Here is a 21,942-nt window from a genome sequence, read left to right as displayed (position 1 = left end):
GGCATTAGATATTTTATGTACAGTTTGCTATATTTTAACCAGTTCGCTATCACCGTATATATAAAGTAAGTGTGTGTGTGTGTGTGTGTTGTGTGTGTGTGTGTGTGTATATATATATATATATATATATATATATATATATATATATATATATATATATATATATAATGGTTAATCATTTATTAACGTTATTGAGATTAATTTTAATAACCTCTATTGTAGTTTACGGCATTTATAATGGACAGTCATGTATAAAACTTTGTCAGTCGAACTAAAGCGGTGAAACAACATTTTAACATAAGCTTTACAAATAATTTATTTTGCCAAGATTAAGAGTGCAGGTCAAACCGGTTGCAGCAGTGCCAGTCGTCCATTGGTCCACATTCTGTTAAGACTTTAAACCAATCATTGAACTTCCCTCCAAACCCACCCCATTCTGGCGGGATCGATTATGAGCAAGCATTTTTCACGTGACGTCACAATTATAGTAATGCACAGCTGGAAGAATAAACGAAGGCCACCATTATTTTTTACCACTTTTGTACAAAGCACTAATGCAAAAACTCCGGACTGCCCCGCTTGCCTGTATATAGTATCCATCGTCAATATATATGCTTTTGAAACAAGTTTATAAAGCCATGTTACGTCCTTGTATTATTATTAATTTTATTATTACGCTAAACATTTTAGAAACCCTCCGCTTTTGAGTTATTGAAATACTACACCCAGGACAAATATATCAATATTTCCTGTATTTTTTAAGGAATTTGCTTCCAGAACTATTAAAATAGCGTGTCAAATCATTAACATCAGAGTTTTGCTCTTTATTCAGAGTTGGTGGGTGGCTCTTAAAAGAGCCGTTGAGAAGAAACAGTAAAGACTTTATTTCTTTTTGGGCGCTGCCTTTTTAGGCTTGGCGGCTTTAGGCTTTGCCACCTTAGGTTTAGCCGCCTTGGCCTTTTTGGGGCTCTTGGATGCTTTCTTAGCGGCTGCTGGTTTCTTTGCCTTCTTGGGGCTCTTCGTCGCCTTCTTAGCGGCTGTGGCGGCGGGTTTCTTGGCCTTCTTGGGCGATTTCTTGGCGGTGGGCTTCTTTGCCGCTGTTTTCTTGGGCTTCTTGGCAGCAGCGGGTTTCTTGGCCGCGGGCTTCTTCGCTTTAGGAGCCGCTTTCTTGGCCGGCTTCTTCTTGGTCTCGGCTTTCTGCTTGTTGAGCTTGAATGAGCCCGAAGCGCCGGTCCCTTTGACCTGCACCAGGGTGCCTTTAGTCACCAGGCTCTTGATGGCGATCTTGACGCGGGAGTTGTTCTTCTCCACATCGTAGCCGCTGGCGGCGATAGCTTTCTTCAGGGCGGCGAGGGACACGCCGCTCCTCTCCTTGGAAGCGGACACTGCTTTGACAATAAGCTCACCGACGCCTGGACCTGCTTTCTTGGCTTTCACAGCTGACTTCTTCTTGGGCGCTTTGGCCGGGGCGGCAGCAGCCGGGGCTGGAGCGGTTTCTGCCATTCTCTCTCTTGGATCGGATCTATAGTCTTTCAAATGCTATCAAGTTTCAATAATGAACATCGTTCGAGCGCCGCTGCGCTCTTAAATAAAACATGAGAACCTTATAGACTCAACCCGCCCTGCTCGGTGTCTCTGCGCCTCCACGAGCCCCTCGCGACTGTGTTTTCTTCTCTTACATTTGGTACAAAACTGGAGCGGTAAAATAGTTTGTCACAGTCAAAACAAAGTGAGCACCGAGCAGAGGTTCTGAGCTTTCACTGGAGACTAAAATACGCGGAGAGGAAATGTTTCTTTTGCCTCTGTCAGACTAAATCCAAGTCGAGCATCGGCCACGGGGAAAAGCCGCGTGTAAATTTGATGCCTCATTTTAATGGCAAAGTTGATAAAAGCCTGAACGAGTCCGCTGTGTGTTCAGAAAACAGTCTGAAAGCGACTTTAATGAAATCAGCATTAGTGAGGGGCTTGAAGAGGCTTTCATAGAGCTGTTGTTTTGGGCAGCTTGAAGCACACGAACGTCACTCTCCTGTCTGGCCCTTCGACCAGCAGATGATCTGTCCATATAATAATAATAATAATAACAATATATATATATATATATATATATATATATATAAGTTTGATCAAACAAGTATTACTGTTTTAACTTGTTAAATGCATTTTCATAAGCTGATGTCCACCATCATGAAAATGTAAATCCTCATTAGGAGTCATCTTTGCTACTCCTTACTTTTCACTGATGTAGGAGCTAGTTTTAGTGCGAAAATGCTTTATGAAATACTAAGAGCAAAAAATTAGGAGTCCTAAATTTAGGACTGACATGCCCATTATTTTAAGCATTTCTCCTAAATCGACATGTTGGGAGCTACTTTTAGCCTTAAGATGTTTTGTGAACACAGCCCCTGGGCCCGTATGTATAAAACTTCTCAGAAATGCTCTTAAGAAAAGTCTTAAGCTTAGACTTAAGTGTCAAAAAATTCTTTTATAAAGAAGCTAAAATCAACTTTTAGTAAAGTCTAAGACTGATTCTTAAGTGCTGATTTAAGTGTTGTGAACTAAGGACTACAATTACGTCAACTCAAAATGGCTGCCCTCAATCTCTGAATCAGTCAATAGCGAACCTGGAAGGGTGAAGTCACAGCAGCACAACACCAATCATGTAATGTTATTATGAAAAATCAATTAAAAAGACACTGAAATGTTTTAATATTTTAATTTATTTTTAAAAATAGCTTTGCATTGTGCAAAATTATCAGAAATTAGTATTGATGGTGTGGAATCTTTTTTTCTATTGATATACAGGTGCTGGTCATATAATTAGAATATCATCAAAAAGTTGATTTATTTCACTAATTCCATTCAAAAACTGAAACTTGTATATTATATGCATTCATTACACACAAACTGATATATTATGATATCAAATGTTTATTTCTTTTAATTTTGATGATTATAACTGACAACTAATGAAAATCCCAAATGTAGTATCTCAGAAAATGAGAATATTACTCAAGACCAATACAAAGAAAGGATTTTTAGAAATCTTGGCCAACTGAAAAGTATGAACATGAAAAGTATGAGCATGTACAGCACTCAATACTTAGTTGGGGCTCCTTTTGCCTGAATTACTGCAGCAATGCGGCGTGGCATGGAGTTGAACAGTCTGTTGCACTGCTGTTGCTCTGATAATGGCCTTCAGCTCTTCTGCATTGTTGGGTCTGGCATATCGCATCTTCCTCTTCACAATACCCCATAGATTTTCTATGGGGTTAAGGTCAGGCAAGTTTGCTGGCCAATTAAGAACAGGGATACCATGGTTCTTAAACCAGGTACTGGTAGCTTTGGCACTATGTGCAGGTGCCAAGTCCTTTTGGAAAATGAAATCTGAATCTCCATAAAGTTGGTCAGCAGCAGGAAGCATGAAGTGCTCTAAAACTTCCTGGTATACGGCTGCGTTGACCTTGGACCTCAGAAAACACAGTGGACCAACACCAGCAGATGACATGGCACCCCAAACCATCACTGACTGTGGAAACATTACACTGGACCTTAAGCAACGTGGATTGTGTGCCTCTCCTCTCTTCCTCCAGACCTTGGGACCCTGATTTCCAAAGGAAATGCAAAATTTACTTTCATTAGAGAACATAACTTTGGATCACTCAGCAGCAGTCCAGTCCTTTTTGTCTTTAGCCCAGGTGAGACGCTTCTGACGCTGTCTGTTGTTCGAGAGTGGCTTGACACAAGGAATGCGACAGCTGAAACCCATATCTTGCATATGTCTGTGCGTAGTGGTTCTTGAAGCACTGACTCCAGCTGCAGTCCACTCTTTGTGAATCTCCCCCACATTTTTGAATGGGTTTTGTTTCACAATCCTCTCCAGGGTGCGGTTATCCCTATTGCTTGTACACTTTTTTTCTACCACATCTTTTCCTTCCCTTTGCCTCTCTATTAATGTGCTTGGACACAGAGCTCTGTGAACAGCCAGACTCTTTTGCAATGATCTTTTGTGTCTTGCCCTCCTTGTGCAAGGTGTCAATGGTTGTCTTTTGGACAACTGTCAATTCAGTATTCTTCCTCATGATAGCCTACAGAACTAGACTGATAGACCATGTAAAGGCCTTTGCAGGTGTTTTAAGTTAATTAGCTGATTAGAGTGTGGCACCAGATGTCTTCAATATTGAACCTTTTCACAATAATTTTCTGAGATACTGAATTTTCTGATTTTCTAATTTTCTGAGATACTGATTTTGGGATTTTCATTAGTTGTCAGTTATAATCATCAAAATTAAAAGAAATAAACATTTGAAATATATCAGTCTGTGTGTAATGAATGAATATAATATACAAGTTTCACTTTTTGAATGGAATTAATGAAATAAATCAACTTTTTGATGATATTCTAATTATATGACCAGCACCTGTATGTGTCCTCATTTACAGTTAGAGCAATGATGTGTCATGAGTTCATCACCAGCTCCAACAACTGCAGGGAACAACAAGTCAACAAGTGGCTTTCTTTTGCTGCATGGTTTGATGGTCAGTTGGAAAGTCAATGAAGTGCCATAGTGGCCAAATGTGATGTCTAGCCATACGAAAACTGAAATCTTCAACCTTAATTCAAATATTTAAAAAAAAATGTGTTAAAAGATGTAAGCATACCATGTTGTGCTTGGAGTCAGTTGTTTCATATGTGATAATGAAATGAAATTTCAAAATATTTCTATCATTTTTGGCCAGGCTGTCATACAAAGAAATTATGAACACATGCAAAAACAAGAGAGAACCAATTAAATATTAAAAACTGATAATGTTGTAGTCAATGTCATATTTTAAAACATTTAAATAATATAAAAATAAAAAAACATTCTCCTCATATTTTGATGGTTTAAGCAAAATTGTTTGCGATTAACATGAGACTCTTGTTTGCATTTACTCTTGTGTACTTTGTTCATTTTTTTTTTTGCTTCCCTGTCGTTCGTTCATCATCTGCGCTTTATTTTTCGTTAAGCATTTTGTTTCACGTCAGCTGTGACATCCACTCTCATTACATATGTAACAGTGGCTAGATAAGTGAGAGTTTTGCAGGTAAACTACTGCACACTGATGCCCGCTAGAGAATGAGATGTTTAATGTTATTGCATTCGCCTCTTAAGTCTAAGAATAAGAGTAAAATTATGCCATTCTTAGAATTTTGACACACTTAAGACTAAAATTTTACTCTGAGCTGCTTTATACATACGGCCCAGATAGCGAGCCTCCAAGGGTGAAGTCACAGCAGCATGGCACCAATAATTTAATGTTATTACACATATATAAAATAATAATAATAATAATAATAATAATAATAATAAATAATAATTTAAAAAGACACTGAAACGTTTTAATGTTTTTTTTTTCTTTTTTTTTATAGCTTTGCATTGTGCAAAATTATCACAAATTAGTATTGATGGTGTGGAATATTTTTCTATTGATATTTGTCTCCTCATTTACAGTTAGTGCAATGATGTGTCATGAGTTCATCAACGGCTCCAACAACTCCAGGGAAACCCACAGTCAACATAAAAGTGGCTTGCTTTTGCCACATGGTTTGATGGTCAGTTGGAAAATCAATCAAGTAGTGGCCAAATGTGATGTCCAAGTCCAGCCATATGAAAATTAATTAAAATATTTTCAAAAATGCAAGTTGTGTGTGTTTTAAGCTGTTATTTTATACTTTACAAAAACTTGTCGTGAGTTCAGTGTGGTTGAGCACATGATTAGCATGTGCTCCGCGATTAGCGCGAAAGCCCGCCATATGATGAATGTTTAAAGGTGCTCTAAGTGATGTCACGCGTTTTTAGGCCAAAACATTAGGCTTGTTTGAGATGAGCAAATTCTGCGCAGAACCGATCACCGGTGATCACCGCGAGATGCATGCCGGTTAGAAATGTGGGTGGGCCGCCTTGCTCTGATGTCATGCCGACGTGTGTCAAAAACCTCTCGCGAGTGCGAGCCCTGATAGCACACGTACATCTCGGAGACGTCTATTTGATGTGCGTGTTTACGTCTGGAAGACGTATTATTTAGGGTGTTTGCTCATCTGGAATACGTCTATAGGACGTATCCTGTCAGATGTCAAATAGACGTTTAGAAGACGTCTTTAAGATGTTTATGATTTAGAATGTATGTAAAACTGACATCTTAAAGACGTCTATTAGATGTTTGTAAACAGCAGATGCTTTCCAGATGAAGTGATCTTTAACAGACGTCTTGCAGACGTACGTGTGCTATCTGGGAGGCGGACGTGTCGGATTCTGCAGTCGAGCGCAGTTGCTCTCCACCGACTGCGCTGACCAAAAGCACGATGGGAAACGACTTGCTGACGACACAGCTTAGAGCTTATTTGTTTAAACAACCGTGATGTATTGATCTGATTTAAAATGTTTGATTTTAAAACTCTAATATCATGTTTTTATGTGTAAAAATAATGTGTGAATATTCCCAAACTCTCTGACACAGTGATCTCTCTATGGGTTATGCGAACGTTGTCATTTATAAAAAAAAAAAAAAATATATATATATATATATATATATATATATATATATATATATATATATATATATATATATATATAAACATGTCTATAATTAAAGTAAAAATGATTGATACACACATCTTTCGAATGGAAATAAATAACAAGTACTTTGGGTGTATTGTTCATTATGTTTATTTTCATATAAAAGCAACATAACTTAAATTACATCCAGTTTATCAGCAACACAGCGCACGAGTGTGAATCCCGCGATATCCGCCTTTGATCTCGTAGGTTCTGATCCACTACGAGAACAGAGAACTGTTCGTCTCTATATGGGGAGGCTGCCCCTACTCGTTCGTCTTGCCTGCACTTTTTTCACTCCTCCCCTAACTGCAGCCGCCTACTCTCGGCTGAACTTCAGGCGAGGCTAGGCGCATCTCAAACAAGCCTATTTTTTGTCACATACAGCAAACATCTCCTCACTCTCCGCTAGCTGCCTATCCCCTGAACACACTGTAAAAAAACGCGGTCTCTGTAGTCGCCACAAGCTCCGAAAACGGCAATAAAAACAAATTGGTGCAGCCTGGACCACTTAACATAATAAACATGCTCCAGCCAATAACCGACAAGAATGATTTTAAATGTGAGTTCATGACTGTTTCAGGAAGCATGGAGGGGACAACTGTTTGACAACACTTCGAACGTCAAAAGGAAGTTACTCCTGGGTGGATATATATATATATATATATATATATATATATATATATATATATATATATATATATATTGTTTAAGCGTTATGAGATATCTTCATTTTGCATACATGGTTGTTTAATTCGTGGTTATTTCTGTGTTTTGCGTTACATTTGACAATATATGTGACGAGTGAATTTCATATTCAGTGTAATGCGTCAGAACGAACTGGAAATATTGTTCATCTTCTAAATATATTTACTAAATGTGTTTATTTTGACATAAATTTCATGTTATTATTTAGATAAAGGTTAAATACTAGTGATGTCAAATATATATAGATATAGATATATTTATTATATAGATAAAAAAACACCCATCGACTTTCACGAACACAATCATGGCATACTGCCATTTTAAAGTATTGGTTAATATGTTATCTGGTCAGAATATGCATCTGTTCTAGTTTCAAATTCACTCATTTGAAACTAGAAAAAGCAGAACATGGAGAAAATTATCAGAAACAACTGTAATGCATCCCAGCATGCAATGTGTTGAAAACACACATTCAGTGTAAAATTTATAATCCTCAAATTGTCAGATGTGCATGTCTGGATTAAGGACACACTTGCTGTGAGGTGACAATATTAACCATAATTAACCATACACTGTTGAAATGAATGACAATGCGTTCATTATCGAAGTTCTCAATTATTCAACATTTTCAGTTTACATGGTCCCATACCACAAATTAAACAAATTAAACATATTAAACAAATTAAATTTCATTTGTGTGTGTGCGTGTCCTCATGATCCCGAAGTTTTGGCAATGAAAATCATCTGCCACATGATCTTCAGAGGAAGTGAGTATTCATAACATATTAACATTAATACTGTAAATGATACTGTGCCCTTATGTGTGACAGTGTGAGGAAATGCGGTTGAATGTAGGCAAACTCTGCACCAAGGCACCACTCTGGTTCAAACTTACCACCTTGAGTTTAAAGGGTTAGTTCACCCAAAAAATGAAAATTCTGTCATTAATTTCTCACCCTCATGTTGTTCCACACCCATAAGACCTTCATTCATCTTTGGAACACAAATGAAGATCTTTTTGATGAAATCCGAGAGCTTTCTTAATCATCCATAGGCAGCAACAGAATTGCAACTTTCAAAGTCCAGAAAAGAACTAAAGATATTGTTAAAATAGTCAGCATACATACAGACTACAGTGGTTTAACCTTAATGTTATGAAGTGATGAGAATAATTTTGTGTGCAGAAAATTAACAAAAATAATGACTTTATTCAACATTATCTTCTCTTCCATGCGTGCTCACTATTGGCCGGCTCCAGTATCACACGCATGTGTCGTGAAGCTCACGTGAACAGAGTCGGCCAATACTGAGCCAGCGTTCTGATGTAAAACTCAGAAATGCTGCGTGTGTTTACTACGTGAATAGCGTAGTAGAATGATGTGGAGGAGAAGAAATGGTTGAATATGGTCTTTATTTTTGTTTGTTTTTGTGTCACACAAGAAGTGTTCTCGTTGCTTCATAATATTAAGGTTGAACCACTGTAGTCACGTTCTCCCGTTTTTGTCTCCTTTTATCTTGATTTCAATACAAGCACAAAGGGGATTCAGATCCTCAAGTCTCCATGCAATGATGCTGTACCCTCACCGCCAGTCTCTGCTCCTTGGATTTTGCAAGCTTTTCCTTGCTCCTTATTTTTAATAATCATTTAATAAACATAAAAGTTCCCAGTGTTGTTTTTTGTGGAAAAAGGGCAGACACACCTATATATATGATAAACACACAATTTACCACACAATCTTTAGTTCTATTTAGATCCTCCTGCTGACTTGAACATAACTTTCTCCTTTCCGTGTCAGTGGGGAAACCATTCATACTGCTTTCTCTGAACAACTGGATCATCCTCATGCAGCACTGCAAACCATAGCGGAGACTACAAGAACATGTAGGAAAGGACAGGCAAAATGCTTGACATGCATTTTATTAGAAATTTATAAATCCATTGCAATAAATCAGTGCAAAAGTCAATGTGCGTGTATAATCATGCTTTGTTTTAGAATTGTATATTTTTTGTATGAATATATATAGTAATACGTGAATGGGGTGCATAAGAATTGTTAACATTAAGATTAATTAAATTTCACTTAATTAAATTTTACATTTCACTTGTTTGTAATGGGTTTTTTAAGACAATCACCTGTCACCTGCGAGTCTCGTGTCCTTGTGAAACCATAGTGAACATGACGTGATTGCCCTTAACTAACAAGTTTAAAAACAAAAATACTTCAAAACAACTGCAACACGATCTTTAACCAAGGTAATGTTAGCCAGAAATATGTTAACAAGGCAGGCAATGTTGGTTGAAAACACTAATCCTCAATTATTAGTAAGACTTTTAAATATCGTTTATAAACTACATTGCTGTAACTACATACACATACTACATTCACATGTCGGTGTATTACATAAATATTGTAACCGATGCATTTATTGACGACAAATATCCGCCCTAAATAGTATTGAAAATTACTAGTGTAACATACTATTTAGGATGGATAGTATGCACATTGAGATGCAGGCAGTCTCTCTCTCTAATTGCCACCGAAGCACTTCCTGGAACTATCTGAAGTCTACGCGAATCACGTGACGATCAAGCGTTTTGAACTTTCTTTGTCGCAACTCTCTCTCTCTCTATGGCTCTGAGTGAAGCCAAAGGCAAATTTCCAAAATGTCTAAAGTCTATACTGCATAACCCGATCACCAAAAGGGGGAGGGGTTTGGAGAAACGTGTGTTGGAGGGACGTTCAGTGATTGGCTTGAAATCTTCACAGACTGTCAACCAATGAGAGAATAGAACGTTCGCTTAAAGGCTGTACCGCGAGACTGAGTTCTTCATTCTTTCAGGGTCGTTTTGAGAAACAATCATACCTACAAATAAAAATGAGCGGCAGAGGTAAAACCGGAGGCAAAGCCAGAGCCAAGGCTAAGACTCGCTCATCCAGGGCAGGACTGCAGTTCCCCGTCGGCCGTGTTCACAGGCTTCTCCGCAAAGGCAACTACGCCGAGCGCGTCGGTGCTGGTGCTCCTGTTTATCTGGCGGCTGTGCTCGAGTATCTTACCGCTGAGATCCTGGAGTTGGCTGGAAATGCCGCTCGGGACAACAAGAAGACCCGCATCATCCCCCGTCATCTGCAGCTGGCGGTGCGCAACGACGAAGAGTTGAACAAACTTTTGGGCGGAGTGACCATCGCTCAGGGCGGTGTGCTGCCCAACATCCAGGCTGTGCTGCTGCCCAAGAAGACCGAGAAACCCGCCAAATCCAAATAAACGGATTCAGTCTGTTTCATTGAAAACCAAAGGCTCTTTTAAGAGCCACCCATTTTATCTGATAGAGAGCGGTCTTCTTAAATCATTCAATAACACCACTCATGTGTTTTGTTTTTGTTGTAGTGCTTTTATACAAACTATGCTATATATATATATATATATATATATATATATATATATATATATATATATATATATATATATATATATATATATATATATATATATACATTTTTTTTTTTTTTTTTTTTTTTTCCAAATCTGAGATATGTACAACCATTAGGAATAAGGTGAATATTTCAGAACAAATAAAGCAATGTGAGTATAAAACCTCTGGGTGTGTTACACTGTTTGATGAGCAAAACAGATCAAAACACATTGAGCGGGAAACTCTCTACTTGTTTGAAAAGATGGAGCACTCAGTCATTGGCTAGCAGTCATAAGCATACGTCACAGATCAGCCAATCACAAGCCTCGGCACCCTCCCGACACTGTGAGCTCATGGCCGCGCAATGCTTTAAAAGCAGGCGTGTAAAAAGAGCAGCATTTCCAGCGTAAGCAGGACAGAAACAGGAGTTAACTGCATCAATGGCAAGAACTAAGCAAACCGCTCGTAAATCCACCGGTGGCAAAGCCCCGAGGAAGCAGCTCGCTACCAAAGCCGCCCGTAAGAGCGCTCCGGCCACCGGCGGCGTCAAGAAGCCCCATCGTTACAGGCCCGGGACCGTGGCTCTCCGAGAGATCCGCCGTTATCAGAAGTCCACCGAGCTGCTGATCCGCAAACTGCCCTTCCAGCGGCTGGTCCGAGAAATCGCTCAGGACTTCAAGACGGATCTGCGCTTCCAGAGCTCCGCTGTCATGGCCCTGCAGGAGGCCAGCGAGGCTTATTTGGTCGGTCTGTTTGAGGACACCAACCTGTGCGCCATCCACGCCAAGAGGGTCACCATCATGCCCAAGGACATTCAGCTGGCCCGCCGTATCCGCGGAGAGCGCGCCTAAACCCGCATCAGCCACATCAAACCCCAAAGGCTCTTTTAAGAGCCACCAAAATTACACTGAACGAGGTCATTTCCAGTTTTAAGTTTAATATTCGAAAGTTGCGTTCCTTTGTTGCATTAACACTAGCTGTCTTTCTCAACATCAAAAACTAACTTTACTATTGCATAATAACGAAAAAAAAAAACATTCTTTGTTTTAATCTCAACATTCATATCAACATTCAGTGCACCTTACAGAAAGACCGATTTTTTTTTTTTTTTTCTCCAATAATTGGGTCCAGCCATTGAACATTTGGTTCAGAGAATGGACAAACTCTCATTTGTATAGTTTTTAACCAGTGACCTTGAACCCAGATGTTTGCCACTTCTTTTTATCATCTGGCAAAAAAAAAAAAAAGTTAACTACTTTCCAACTCTTTTTAATTTGCTCATCCACAGTTTTTTATCAAATCTTCTAGCTACTGCTTAATAATGGCATGGTCTGTTTTGAAACTTTCATAGCAAGTTGAAGGGCAGAGAACGGCTTACTATTATGCAGGTGCAAAAGTGAGGCCTACAATGTAAATCACAGAGGCTTGAAATATTCTACAAATATATATGAATAATCTAAAACATGTATACGTGGGTTTCAAAGACGTCACTTCCGCTATGCCCGCCGCCATATTTGGGACCGGTCACAGCTGCGCGCCCTGTTTAAGTCTATGGTGACAGCAGCTACAACTACCAGAGGAAGGCCAACAAAACGCTCTCAGAAGGTTCACAACAAGTTTATAATATATCTTGGATATGTGGTGCTGTTAGCCGTTTCAACAGTCGTCAGAACTTCAAATTTATTTGATTTATTTGAAAATATTATGAATTCTAGTTGCTGTGTTTCGGCGTGTTACAGGATGAACAAATTCACGACACCAGCTGACTACATTACTTAGTTCAAGTACATGCGTGCATGATTTTGTGCAAATATAAGTTGTAATTTTATGTATAGCTTGTATAAATATATATGAATTACCATAGGATGTGTCCTGTTGAGTTAATTAACCTTCTAGCAAAGCGCTTCAGTTTACGGGTGTTCATTCAGCGCGCGCAGCTCAAATAATACTGTTATCAAAATGAATCTGTTATTGATGTTATTGTATACAAAAAAAAATCTGTTATTGTTCATGATCCTTATTATTAATCAAACTATGTGTTGATGAAAATAATACTAGAATATAAGAGCTAGTTATTAAAAATAATGCATTCGTTTTCTAAAAGAAATATTAAAGTTTTAATAATACTGTGTAGTAACGTTAAACATTTTAATGACTTAATCATTGCTGTTTGAGCTGCGCACGCTGAAGCTGAAGAGAATAAAAAAACCCATAAACTGAAAGTTAATTAACTTTCAACTTTTTAATTAATCAACGGAACACATCCTATATAAAATAATCCAGATATTAATACAAAATAAAAATAATATTACAACTAGTATTTGCACAAAATCACGCACAGATGAACTTGAAGTAACCTCATTGAAACTCCGAAACACAGCAAATAAGCCCAAATAATTCACAACGTTATTTTACAAGTATATACGATTATAATATCATGTATAAGAAGAAGACAGTCCCAATCATATTAATGTTTTGTCTTACTTTTTGAGCGCTCGCACTGAAGCTATAGATGATCATCAGCTCTGTGGGTTATTTACCTCAACGAAACACATCCTTTATGAGAATAATCAGATATTTATACTTAATAAAATTAATAAGTTTTATCTGTACAAAATGACGCGAATGCACAAGTGAAGTTTGAACAAGTTATGTAATCAATGTTTAACTCAGTCGACGCGCTCTTACCACAACAACACGCTGAAACAACAACACAGAGAATTCACAACATTTTATTACAATAGTGTCCTCGTTATAATGTTACGTAAATGACAGTCCCAGCAGTTATTAATGTTGTGCATTGCTGTTTGGCTGCCAGTGGTGTGGTCCCTTCTGAATGAAGCCAATAATTCTGCCGATCTAACTACTTTGGGATCAAATAAATTTGTAGTTCTGACGACTGTTGAAACGGCTAACAGCACCACATATCCAAGATATATTATAAACTTGTTGTGAACCTTCTGAAAGCGTTTCGTTGGCCTTCCTCTGGTAGTTGTAGCTGCTGTCACCATAGACTTAAACAGGGCGCGCAGCTGTGACCGGTCCCAAATATGGCGGCGATAGAATACAGTGACGTCACATGAAACCCATGTATATACTGTCAATCTAGACATTTTATTGTCATTCAGTATCTGATAACATGATTTTTTTAACATCCTCTTTGTCAAATTAATCTTGATTTTAATATTAAACAAAGGACAGGCCTCCTTAGATCAGGTCAAATCACAGTGTTTTGTGCTCGAGCTGTAGTGAGGGGAGGGGCGTGTTGCGCCTCGTGACGCGGTCCTGGTTTCTCTCAGGTCCTGTAAGCAAATGTATAAGGCCTCCTAATAACACTAGTTAGACATTCTTCATCGTGACTTGATAGAGTTGTATTGAACATGTCTGGAAGAGGCAAAGGCGGTAAAGGACTCGGAAAAGGAGGCGCCAAGCGTCACCGTAAAGTTCTGCGCGATAACATCCAGGGAATCACCAAACCAGCCATCCGTCGTCTCGCTCGCCGTGGCGGTGTCAAGCGCATCTCCGGTCTGATCTACGAGGAGACCCGCGGAGTGTTGAAGGTGTTTCTGGAGAACGTCATCCGCGATGCCGTCACCTACACCGAGCACGCCAAGAGAAAGACCGTGACCGCCATGGATGTTGTGTACGCGCTGAAGCGACAGGGACGCACTCTGTACGGCTTCGGAGGTTAAACTTCTGAAACCAGGAACAACTACACCAACCCAACGGCTCTTTTAAGAGCCACACACTCTTTCACATAAAGAGTCGATGAAAATTAATGCATGCTTTGTTTTTAATATCTTGATTAAACATCACTCATGAGTTTATAAATAACATGGGTTGCGTCGGTACCTTTTCATTTCGTTCTCTTTAATCGATAGATGATAATATATAAAAAAAAAAAAAAAAATATATATATATATATATATATATATATATATAATGGTAGTATATGTTAATATTTGAGTGCGCTATACATGGTGCACTAAGACCTTTTGTCTTAGTGGTGTAATTAAATTTAAATAGTTTTACGTAATTAAAGGCAAATGAAAATGCAGAAAACATTAATGGAAATTTAGTTTGCACAAATGGGCTTTTATTTACTAGCAATACTTTCATGAATCAGTAATCCCAAACAAAAACTGCTTTTAAAGAGTGTTTGACCTTTAATGGTCTCTTATTCTCCAAAACTCCCTCAATGGGTTATAAACTTATGGGATGATTTACAATATTTGTCTAGAACCAATTATTTTCTCTAACTAATAATAATAAAAAGAGCGGAAACGAAACAAAGGAAACAGTCAGGGTGTAGTTCAAACTTTGAGCGGTTGGCGGCGGCGCATGTGATTGGCTCTTATTCCGCTCGTGATGCTTTGAGTTGTCCAATGAAATACGAGTTTATGGGTTTGGCCTATTAAAAGAAGCAATTAGATAGGTTCCGTATGTCTTTGAAAATTAGCATAGGACAGTGAATAAATGCCTCTGTATCGGTTCTGACTACACATTGCTTTGTGAAGTTTGTGTTCAAAAAGCGTTATGCCTGAACCAGCAAAGTCCGCGCCTAAGAAGGGCTCCAAGAAGGCCGTCACGAAGACCGCCGGTAAGGGAGGAAAGAAGCGCAAGAGGTCCAGGAAGGAGAGCTACGCTATCTATGTCTACAAAGTCCTGAAGCAGGTTCATCCTGACACCGGCATCTCTTCCAAGGCGATGGGCATCATGAACTCTTTCGTCAACGACATCTTCGAGCGCATCGCCGGTGAGTCGTCTCGTCTCGCTCACTACAACAAGCGCTCCACCATCACTTCTAGAGAGATCCAGACCGCTGTGCGTCTGCTGCTGCCCGGAGAGCTGGCCAAACACGCCGTGTCCGAGGGCACCAAGGCCGTCACCAAGTACACCAGCTCCAAGTAGAGATTCAACCGAGACTCAGCGACCCAAAGGTTCTTTTAAGAGCCACCTATTTTCTCGTTAAAGAGCTTAAATTGTAGAGTATTGCAAAGTAATTGTTAACCCATTGTGCCTAAATGTTTCTGAATGTTGAATTTGTTTCATGCATATAGTCCTGTTAATAGTGTTCTATGTGTTTAACTGAAAATAACTGCTTTCAACAGATGAAAGTTGAAGAACGTTTGATGTGAACACACAAAAGTTGCATCTAGCTTATTTTTCGAATAATGAAAACACAACAAACAACATCCGTTGAAGTGGTGGGGCATATGCAGAACAAAGTGCAGACATTAAAATGCTCCAACAGGGCACTGTAAATCAAAAAGTTAAATTACATTGTTCATTAGAAACAATTACGTCTATATGTGACCCCGGACCACAAACCCAGTTATAAGTCGCACGGGTATATTTGTAGCAATAGCCAACAATACATTGTATGTGTAAAATTGTTGATTGTTTTTCTTTAATGACAAAAATCATTAGGATATTAAGTAAAGGTGTTCCATTAAGATATTTAGTAAATATTCTACTGTAAATATATAAATTATTTTTGTAAGTGGATATACATTAAGGACTTCATTTGGTCAACTTTAAGGCAATTTTCTCAATATTTAGATTTTTTTTTTTTTTTTTTTTTTGCAACTTCAGATTCCAGATTTTCAAATAGTTGCCAATGTCCTATCTAAACAAACCATGCATTAAAGGTGCCCAAGAACGTTCTTTCACAAGATGTAATATAAGTCTAAGGTGTCTCCTGAATGTGTCTGTGAAGTTTCAGCTCAAAATACCCCATAGATTTTTTTAAATACATTTTTTTAACTGCCTATTTTGGGGCATCATTAACAATGCACTGATTTACACTCTGCGCCGCCCCCTTAAATCGCGTGCTCCCTGCCACACCAGCTGTCCACTATATTACAGCGCATTTACAAAGTTCACACAGCTAATATAACCCTCAAATGGATCTTTACAAGATGTTCGTCATGCATACTGCATGCATGCTTCGAATTATGTGAGTAAAGTATTTATTTGGATGTTAAAGTTTTATTCTGCGTGAATTTGAGACTGTCCTCCGTGGCTAACGGCTATTGCTACACTGTTGGAGAGATTTATAAAGAATGAAGTTGTGTTTATGCATTATACAGACTGCAAGTGTTTAAAATATGAAAATAGCGACGGCTCTTGTCTCCGTGAATACAGTAAGAAACGATGGTAACTTTAACCTCATTTAACAGTATATTAGCAACATGCTAACAAAACTTTTAGAAAGACAATTTACAAATATCAGCAAAAATATCATGCTATCATGGATCATGTCAGTTATTATTGCTCAATCTGCCATTTTTCGCTGTTGTTTTTGCTTACCTAGTCTGATATTTCGGCTGTGTGCAGCTCCAGATGTTAACTGGCTGCCCTTGTCTAATGCCTTTTATAATGTTGGGAACATCATGGGCTGGCATTATGCAAATATTGGGGCGTACACCCCAACTGTTACGTAACAGTCGGTGTTATGTTGAGATTCGCCTGTTCTTCGGAGGTTGTTTAAACAAATGAGATTTATATAAGGAGGAGGAAACAATTGGGTTTGAGACTCACTGTATGTCTTTTCCATGTACTGAACTCTTGTTATTTAACTATGCCAAGGTAAATTCAATTTTTGAATCAAGGGCACCTTTAATGGAAAGCTTACATATATATTCACCTTTATGGTGTGAGATGATGTATAAATCTCAATTTAAAAAAAATTGACCCTTTATGACTGGTTTTGTAGTCCAGGGTCACATATAACAAACAAAAAATAAATTAATTAAAAAAATAAATTAAATTAACAAATAACAATATATAATATATAACAATATAAATCATATATATGGGCTATGCATCTCCCACTATAAAAATTGTTCCGGGAGGTAAAATCCGCATTCTTGGCGGGGTTCCCCTAGTAAAATTTTCATTCCAGGGGCTAAATAACATGTTATTCGGGGTCACTTCATTCCGCGGTGTTATGATCTCTTTTTAGTCTAGGGGTTTCGGAGAGCTCTTGTCACTTTCACAATTGATATTTCCTATAAAGGTTCACACAAAACTCTCTATTTAACAACTTAAAACAAAAGAATACTGAACCAGAATATACTTGTTTTTTTGTTTTTTTGTTTGTTTGTTTTGTTTTTGTTTGTTTGTTTGTTTGCTTATTCTGGGCTTAATAAAGGCCAAAAGAATATAGAAAATATACAAATATCAGGGTAGATAATCAACACAAATAACCAAGGTGTCAGGAGAGAGCAAATGCCAAAATAACAAACAAAACAAAGTCTTACTATAGGTTTTAACAAAACTTCCCTAAGTAAAGCAGAAATGGTTGTGTTAGACAAAGGAGACATGGAAAATGTGTAGTGTTGGGGGCCTCCAGGAATGTGTTTGGGAACCACTGGCGTAAAGCTTTTTATATGATGCACTGTGTTATAAGGCAAAAGTTATATGGCCATAAAGACTTGAGGCTGAGCTCTGTTGATCTAGCGTAGTAAGCAACCAACGAAAATCCACATCGTAATGCTCAGAACACAACAGGCTGACAACCACACACAATCCTAGTGGGGTAGTGGGATTTTGCACAGAAAAGCATTTCTTGAATTTTTTATCAGAAAGTGTTAACAGTGTATCTTCTTGCTGTAGGGGATCCATGCATCCTGGCCATGTCTCCAGCTCAGTCTCAAGGCCTGCAAAAGTTCAGTCATCTAACTTCAGGAACACCCAACCATTCAACCCCCAGACTCAAGATTCACCACAGCATCGCAGGGGTGAGTTTGTTTTGGTAATAATAACTTTTAATAATAGATTTTATTTATTTAAATACTTAGAATAATTAACTTACAGTTGACTGAGACTTTATTTTGAAAATGCAGAAAAAAAAAAAAAAGTATGAATAAATCAATAAATAAAAAATGTCACTTCCTAGCGCAGTGTTGGTGTTTTTGCTGTAATTTGATGGGTTGAAATCCCACAATAATATTTAAATTATAGCTTCAAGCAGCAATGACTGGCCCAAGCCTGTTGGCACCGCCACCCCAGTGGCTTCAGTGTAACTGTGCACGGCGGGAAATAGTCCTTTTATGTTTAACTGTTTTAAATGCCTATGTCAAAGTCATTTGAATACACCACATTTACTGCAGCAGTTGGTGCCCATATGATCACAAACCACAACAGCCACATACATGAGATTGTTTAAATTTAGATGAATTTCATGTCATAAAATGTCATAGGTCAATTTGAAATGAGTGCAGAATATCATCCTAATCTGACATGTCTATGTTTTTCTCAAACAACCTCTATAAAAATTCCAGAGCAAATCACATACTGTTATTTGTGCAAACTCCACAGTGCTCTGAGAAATCTAATCCAGCCTTAATGTGGATGTCTGTGATTGCTGATGTTGTATAATCCTAACACTTCTCTTCATGTGTTTTTTGACCTCCCTGAGCTGTTGTTTGTGCACCAATCTTATGCACCAAAATCATGCTTTCATTTAATTTCAATATATGTGGTATACGATGAAAAAAATACAATTATAAAATTAATAAATAGAACCAAATTTTAATATCAGCCTCAGGTAATCGTAAGATACATGTCTATATTTTTCTGCTCACTTATGCAAGTTTATTTTAAACAGCCACTTTTATAAAATCACATGACATTTACTTAAATTGGGGTTTTAATTAATTTGAATTATATCAATAAATAATTAATTTAAAGACATATGCATCATACATGATGATCGCAGAGAGGACAGAGAGAGAGTGTGAAAAATCAAACCAAAATATCTGATTTCCTGAAGGTCAAAGCTAATGACTGTAAATTAGAAAGTTGTCCGGATTAATGAGAACAATATGTGTACCAAGTTTGGTCACTGTAGGTTAAACTAACCCCCCACTATAGAGGCCCTTCTCGCTGCCCATTTCTAAGGCTCTTCCCATACTGGATGACAATCCTGGCATGTGTATCGAGGTTCCTGCATTTTGAGGCATGCTAAGAGTCTCAAAAGCATCCAAAACAAATATTGATGTTTGATCTGTTGCTATGGCAACAGTGCTTGAAAAATAAAAAATGTTCAAAGGTCTACATTCGCCATGTCTTGACATATTCCAAAGAAGTTTCATCATTGTTTTGGGGGGAGTTATTTGATAAAACCTATTTTTCGTGTGTGTACAACTGTTCAGAACTCTGCTAGCTAACCATGTGCTGATTATCATCTTTGAGCTAGGCTGAAAAGTATTTAAAATTGTCACAACTAAAACTTTGCCAAACATTGGCATGTTTTACAGGACACTTTGTATAAACTCTTGTGCTGTTGCCACAAATCGTCAAGATGATCCTCCATCTTTGCTGTCTAAATACATTTCACTTTGTGCTGCGCCATGGATCAGGATTTCTGATCATAAATATTCAACATGTTGAATATTTACGATTCGCGATCAGGGTGCCTCCGACGTTCTTCCAAGCAGATTCAGTCACTCTTAACACATCTCACACAGGAAAATCTAATAAAATAATCTGTAGAACCATCAAGATAATCTGGACAATACCTAGGATTGTCAGAAGGGGAGAATTCGGCCCAAATTCAGCCCAATTATCTTGTGTTTACCCAGCATAAGACTTTGTGTTCAGGGCATACTGAGAAACTCCACGATATCAGAGCACTAAGCCAATAAATTACGTGAATGTTTTTCCTATTGCTTTGAAAAAATACACCTTCCAGATGTAAGAAAGCTTGCGTTTGATTGGAGACCTTTCAAAAACGTTTGCTGAGATTAGCAGTATGCTTGACTTTCTTGATGAGATTCTTGAAGATGATGATGAGGGGCAAAATGACATTGACAGGCCTGCAGACTCAACCACAGAAAAAGAAATGGAGAAGGAGTTTAAGGAAAAAGCAGAGAAATGTACTGATTAAATGAAGAAAGGAATTAATCAGATAGAGAATTTCATGAATTAAATTGACCAAATGAAAATAAGACTATCAAATGCAATCTGCAAAACAGCTGAGACAATACTGACTACTCTACTCACCTGACGGAGAACAACAGCCCAACTACCAACATCTCATTATGCTGAATATGAGCAGTCCACTGTCCTACAATAATTAATGTTACCATTGTCAGAAGCTAGAATTAAATAGGATTCAGGATATCATTAAAAAAGATTTCTTGCTCAAGGATTCTTTGTGACATTCTTTGAGTTCATATTGTGGTTTATATTTTTCACTTTTATTCATAACTGTAAAATCATGTTCTTGTTAAAATTCTTGTTCAGTCTTATTAGGATGTCTTCATCAAATCAAAACTACATCAATCAGACTGAAGTCTTTCTACTCATGCCTTTTTACATGCTGTAAATGTTATCAAAATCTGTAAATGTTTATTATGACTAAACCTAACCATGTCTGTATACTTTTATTTTTTTTTTTCTTAAATTTTATGATTCTTGTTGTTGTATTTGTTTATGCACACTGGAAGCTTCAGCACCAAGAAAAAAAACCTTGTGTGTGCACCCTTACAGAACAAAAATATATACTGCAAATTATACCTAATGCTATGTATTACATAATACATTTTCATATATGGGAAATTAGTGCTAATATTTTTCAATATACTGCAATATATGTATTGACAATGTATGGCTATATATTGATACATTGTTAGAAAATATAATGTGCTGTGTAATTTTCTTTAACGGAATCTACTTGAATAAATCTTGTAAAATCTCCTATGTTTTTTAGTCTATGACACGATTAATTTAATATTTTAAGTGAATTATGCTTTTTTTATTCTAAGTTGATTCTCAAAAGTGTGTGATTTAGAGTGAATGTGTTTTAATTTAACGTTTAAATATATGGTACATATAAAAGACTGTATTTTTCTAATATAGCACAAGTAAGAACAAACCTGTTACTGTACTGGCAATAGTAAGGTTACTGCTTATTGAAGTAAACAACATGCCGTTATTCACAACCTAACCATGAGCTCTACTCTTCTGCACAATGGTAATCATCAAAACTTCACAACAGAAACTCTTTCAAATGTCAAACATAACTGAACATAAAACATTAACAGATATTTCCTTTCACTCAAAAACACATAAAATAACACTTAATTTCAATATTTACTCTCCATTTCCAGCCATATGCAAAGCATGCTGGGAACTAACAATGGGGTCTCTAAATAAAACTGCATAATTGAGCTAATTCTCTTAAAATAAATCGGTGACCTTCTTTCCTTAATTTTA

General features: G+C 37.5%; 5 protein-coding genes across 5 annotated transcripts in view; 4 read left to right on the top strand and 1 right to left on the bottom strand.

Annotated features, from left to right (window-relative positions):
* Nucleotides 1-20,045, top strand: part of bmb (brambleberry) — a 130,808-nt gene extending 110,763 nt beyond the window's left edge. The window contains exons 11-12 of the mRNA XM_048157516.1: nucleotides 18,337-18,461; nucleotides 19,983-20,045. Of these exons, the coding sequence (XP_048013473.1) occupies nucleotides 18,337-18,461; nucleotides 19,983-20,030 (173 nt within the window). The 3' untranslated portion in view covers nucleotides 20,031-20,045. The remainder of the gene's footprint in view (nucleotides 1-18,336; nucleotides 18,462-19,982) is intronic.
* On the bottom strand, nucleotides 805-1,545 carry LOC125246593 (histone H1-like). Its single transcript, XM_048157569.1, has one exon. It carries the CDS (start codon nucleotides 1,501-1,503, stop codon nucleotides 883-885), a length of 621 nt encoding a protein of 206 aa, XP_048013526.1. The 5' UTR covers nucleotides 1,504-1,545; the 3' UTR covers nucleotides 805-882.
* LOC125246610 (histone H2A-like) lies at nucleotides 10,131-10,617 on the top strand. Its single transcript, XM_048157587.1, has one exon. It carries the CDS (start codon nucleotides 10,182-10,184, stop codon nucleotides 10,566-10,568), a length of 387 nt encoding a protein of 128 aa, XP_048013544.1. The 5' UTR covers nucleotides 10,131-10,181; the 3' UTR covers nucleotides 10,569-10,617.
* Nucleotides 11,131-14,550, top strand: LOC125246661 (histone H3-like). Its single transcript, XM_048157637.1, has 3 exons — nucleotides 11,131-11,485; nucleotides 12,783-12,787; nucleotides 14,086-14,550. Exons 1-3 carry the CDS (start codon nucleotides 11,157-11,159, stop codon nucleotides 14,406-14,408), a joined length of 657 nt encoding a protein of 218 aa, XP_048013594.1. The 5' UTR covers nucleotides 11,131-11,156; the 3' UTR covers nucleotides 14,409-14,550.
* Nucleotides 14,694-16,170, top strand: LOC125246634 (histone H2B). Its single transcript, XM_048157613.1, has one exon. It carries the CDS (start codon nucleotides 15,253-15,255, stop codon nucleotides 15,625-15,627), a length of 375 nt encoding a protein of 124 aa, XP_048013570.1. The 5' UTR covers nucleotides 14,694-15,252; the 3' UTR covers nucleotides 15,628-16,170.
* Nucleotides 20,046-21,942: the final 1,897 nt, after the last annotated feature.

Source organism: Megalobrama amblycephala, linkage group LG15, assembly GCF_018812025.1.
Source record: "Megalobrama amblycephala isolate DHTTF-2021 linkage group LG15, ASM1881202v1, whole genome shotgun sequence".
NCBI lineage: Eukaryota > Metazoa > Chordata > Actinopteri > Cypriniformes > Xenocyprididae > Megalobrama > Megalobrama amblycephala.
Note: the sequence above shows the minus strand (reverse complement) of the source record. Positions and strands in the feature narration are given on the sequence as shown.

What these genes read in the sequence shown, in the direction of transcription:
- LOC125246593 (XM_048157569.1), bottom strand. Translation starts at nt 1,503, where the DNA reads ATGGCAGAAACCGCTCCAGCCCCGGCTGCTGCCGCCCCGGCCAAAGCG.
- LOC125246610 (XM_048157587.1), top strand. Translation starts at nt 10,182, where the DNA reads ATGAGCGGCAGAGGTAAAACCGGAGGCAAAGCCAGAGCCAAGGCTAAG.
- LOC125246661 (XM_048157637.1), top strand. Translation starts at nt 11,157, where the DNA reads ATGGCAAGAACTAAGCAAACCGCTCGTAAATCCACCGGTGGCAAAGCC.
- LOC125246634 (XM_048157613.1), top strand. Translation starts at nt 15,253, where the DNA reads ATGCCTGAACCAGCAAAGTCCGCGCCTAAGAAGGGCTCCAAGAAGGCC.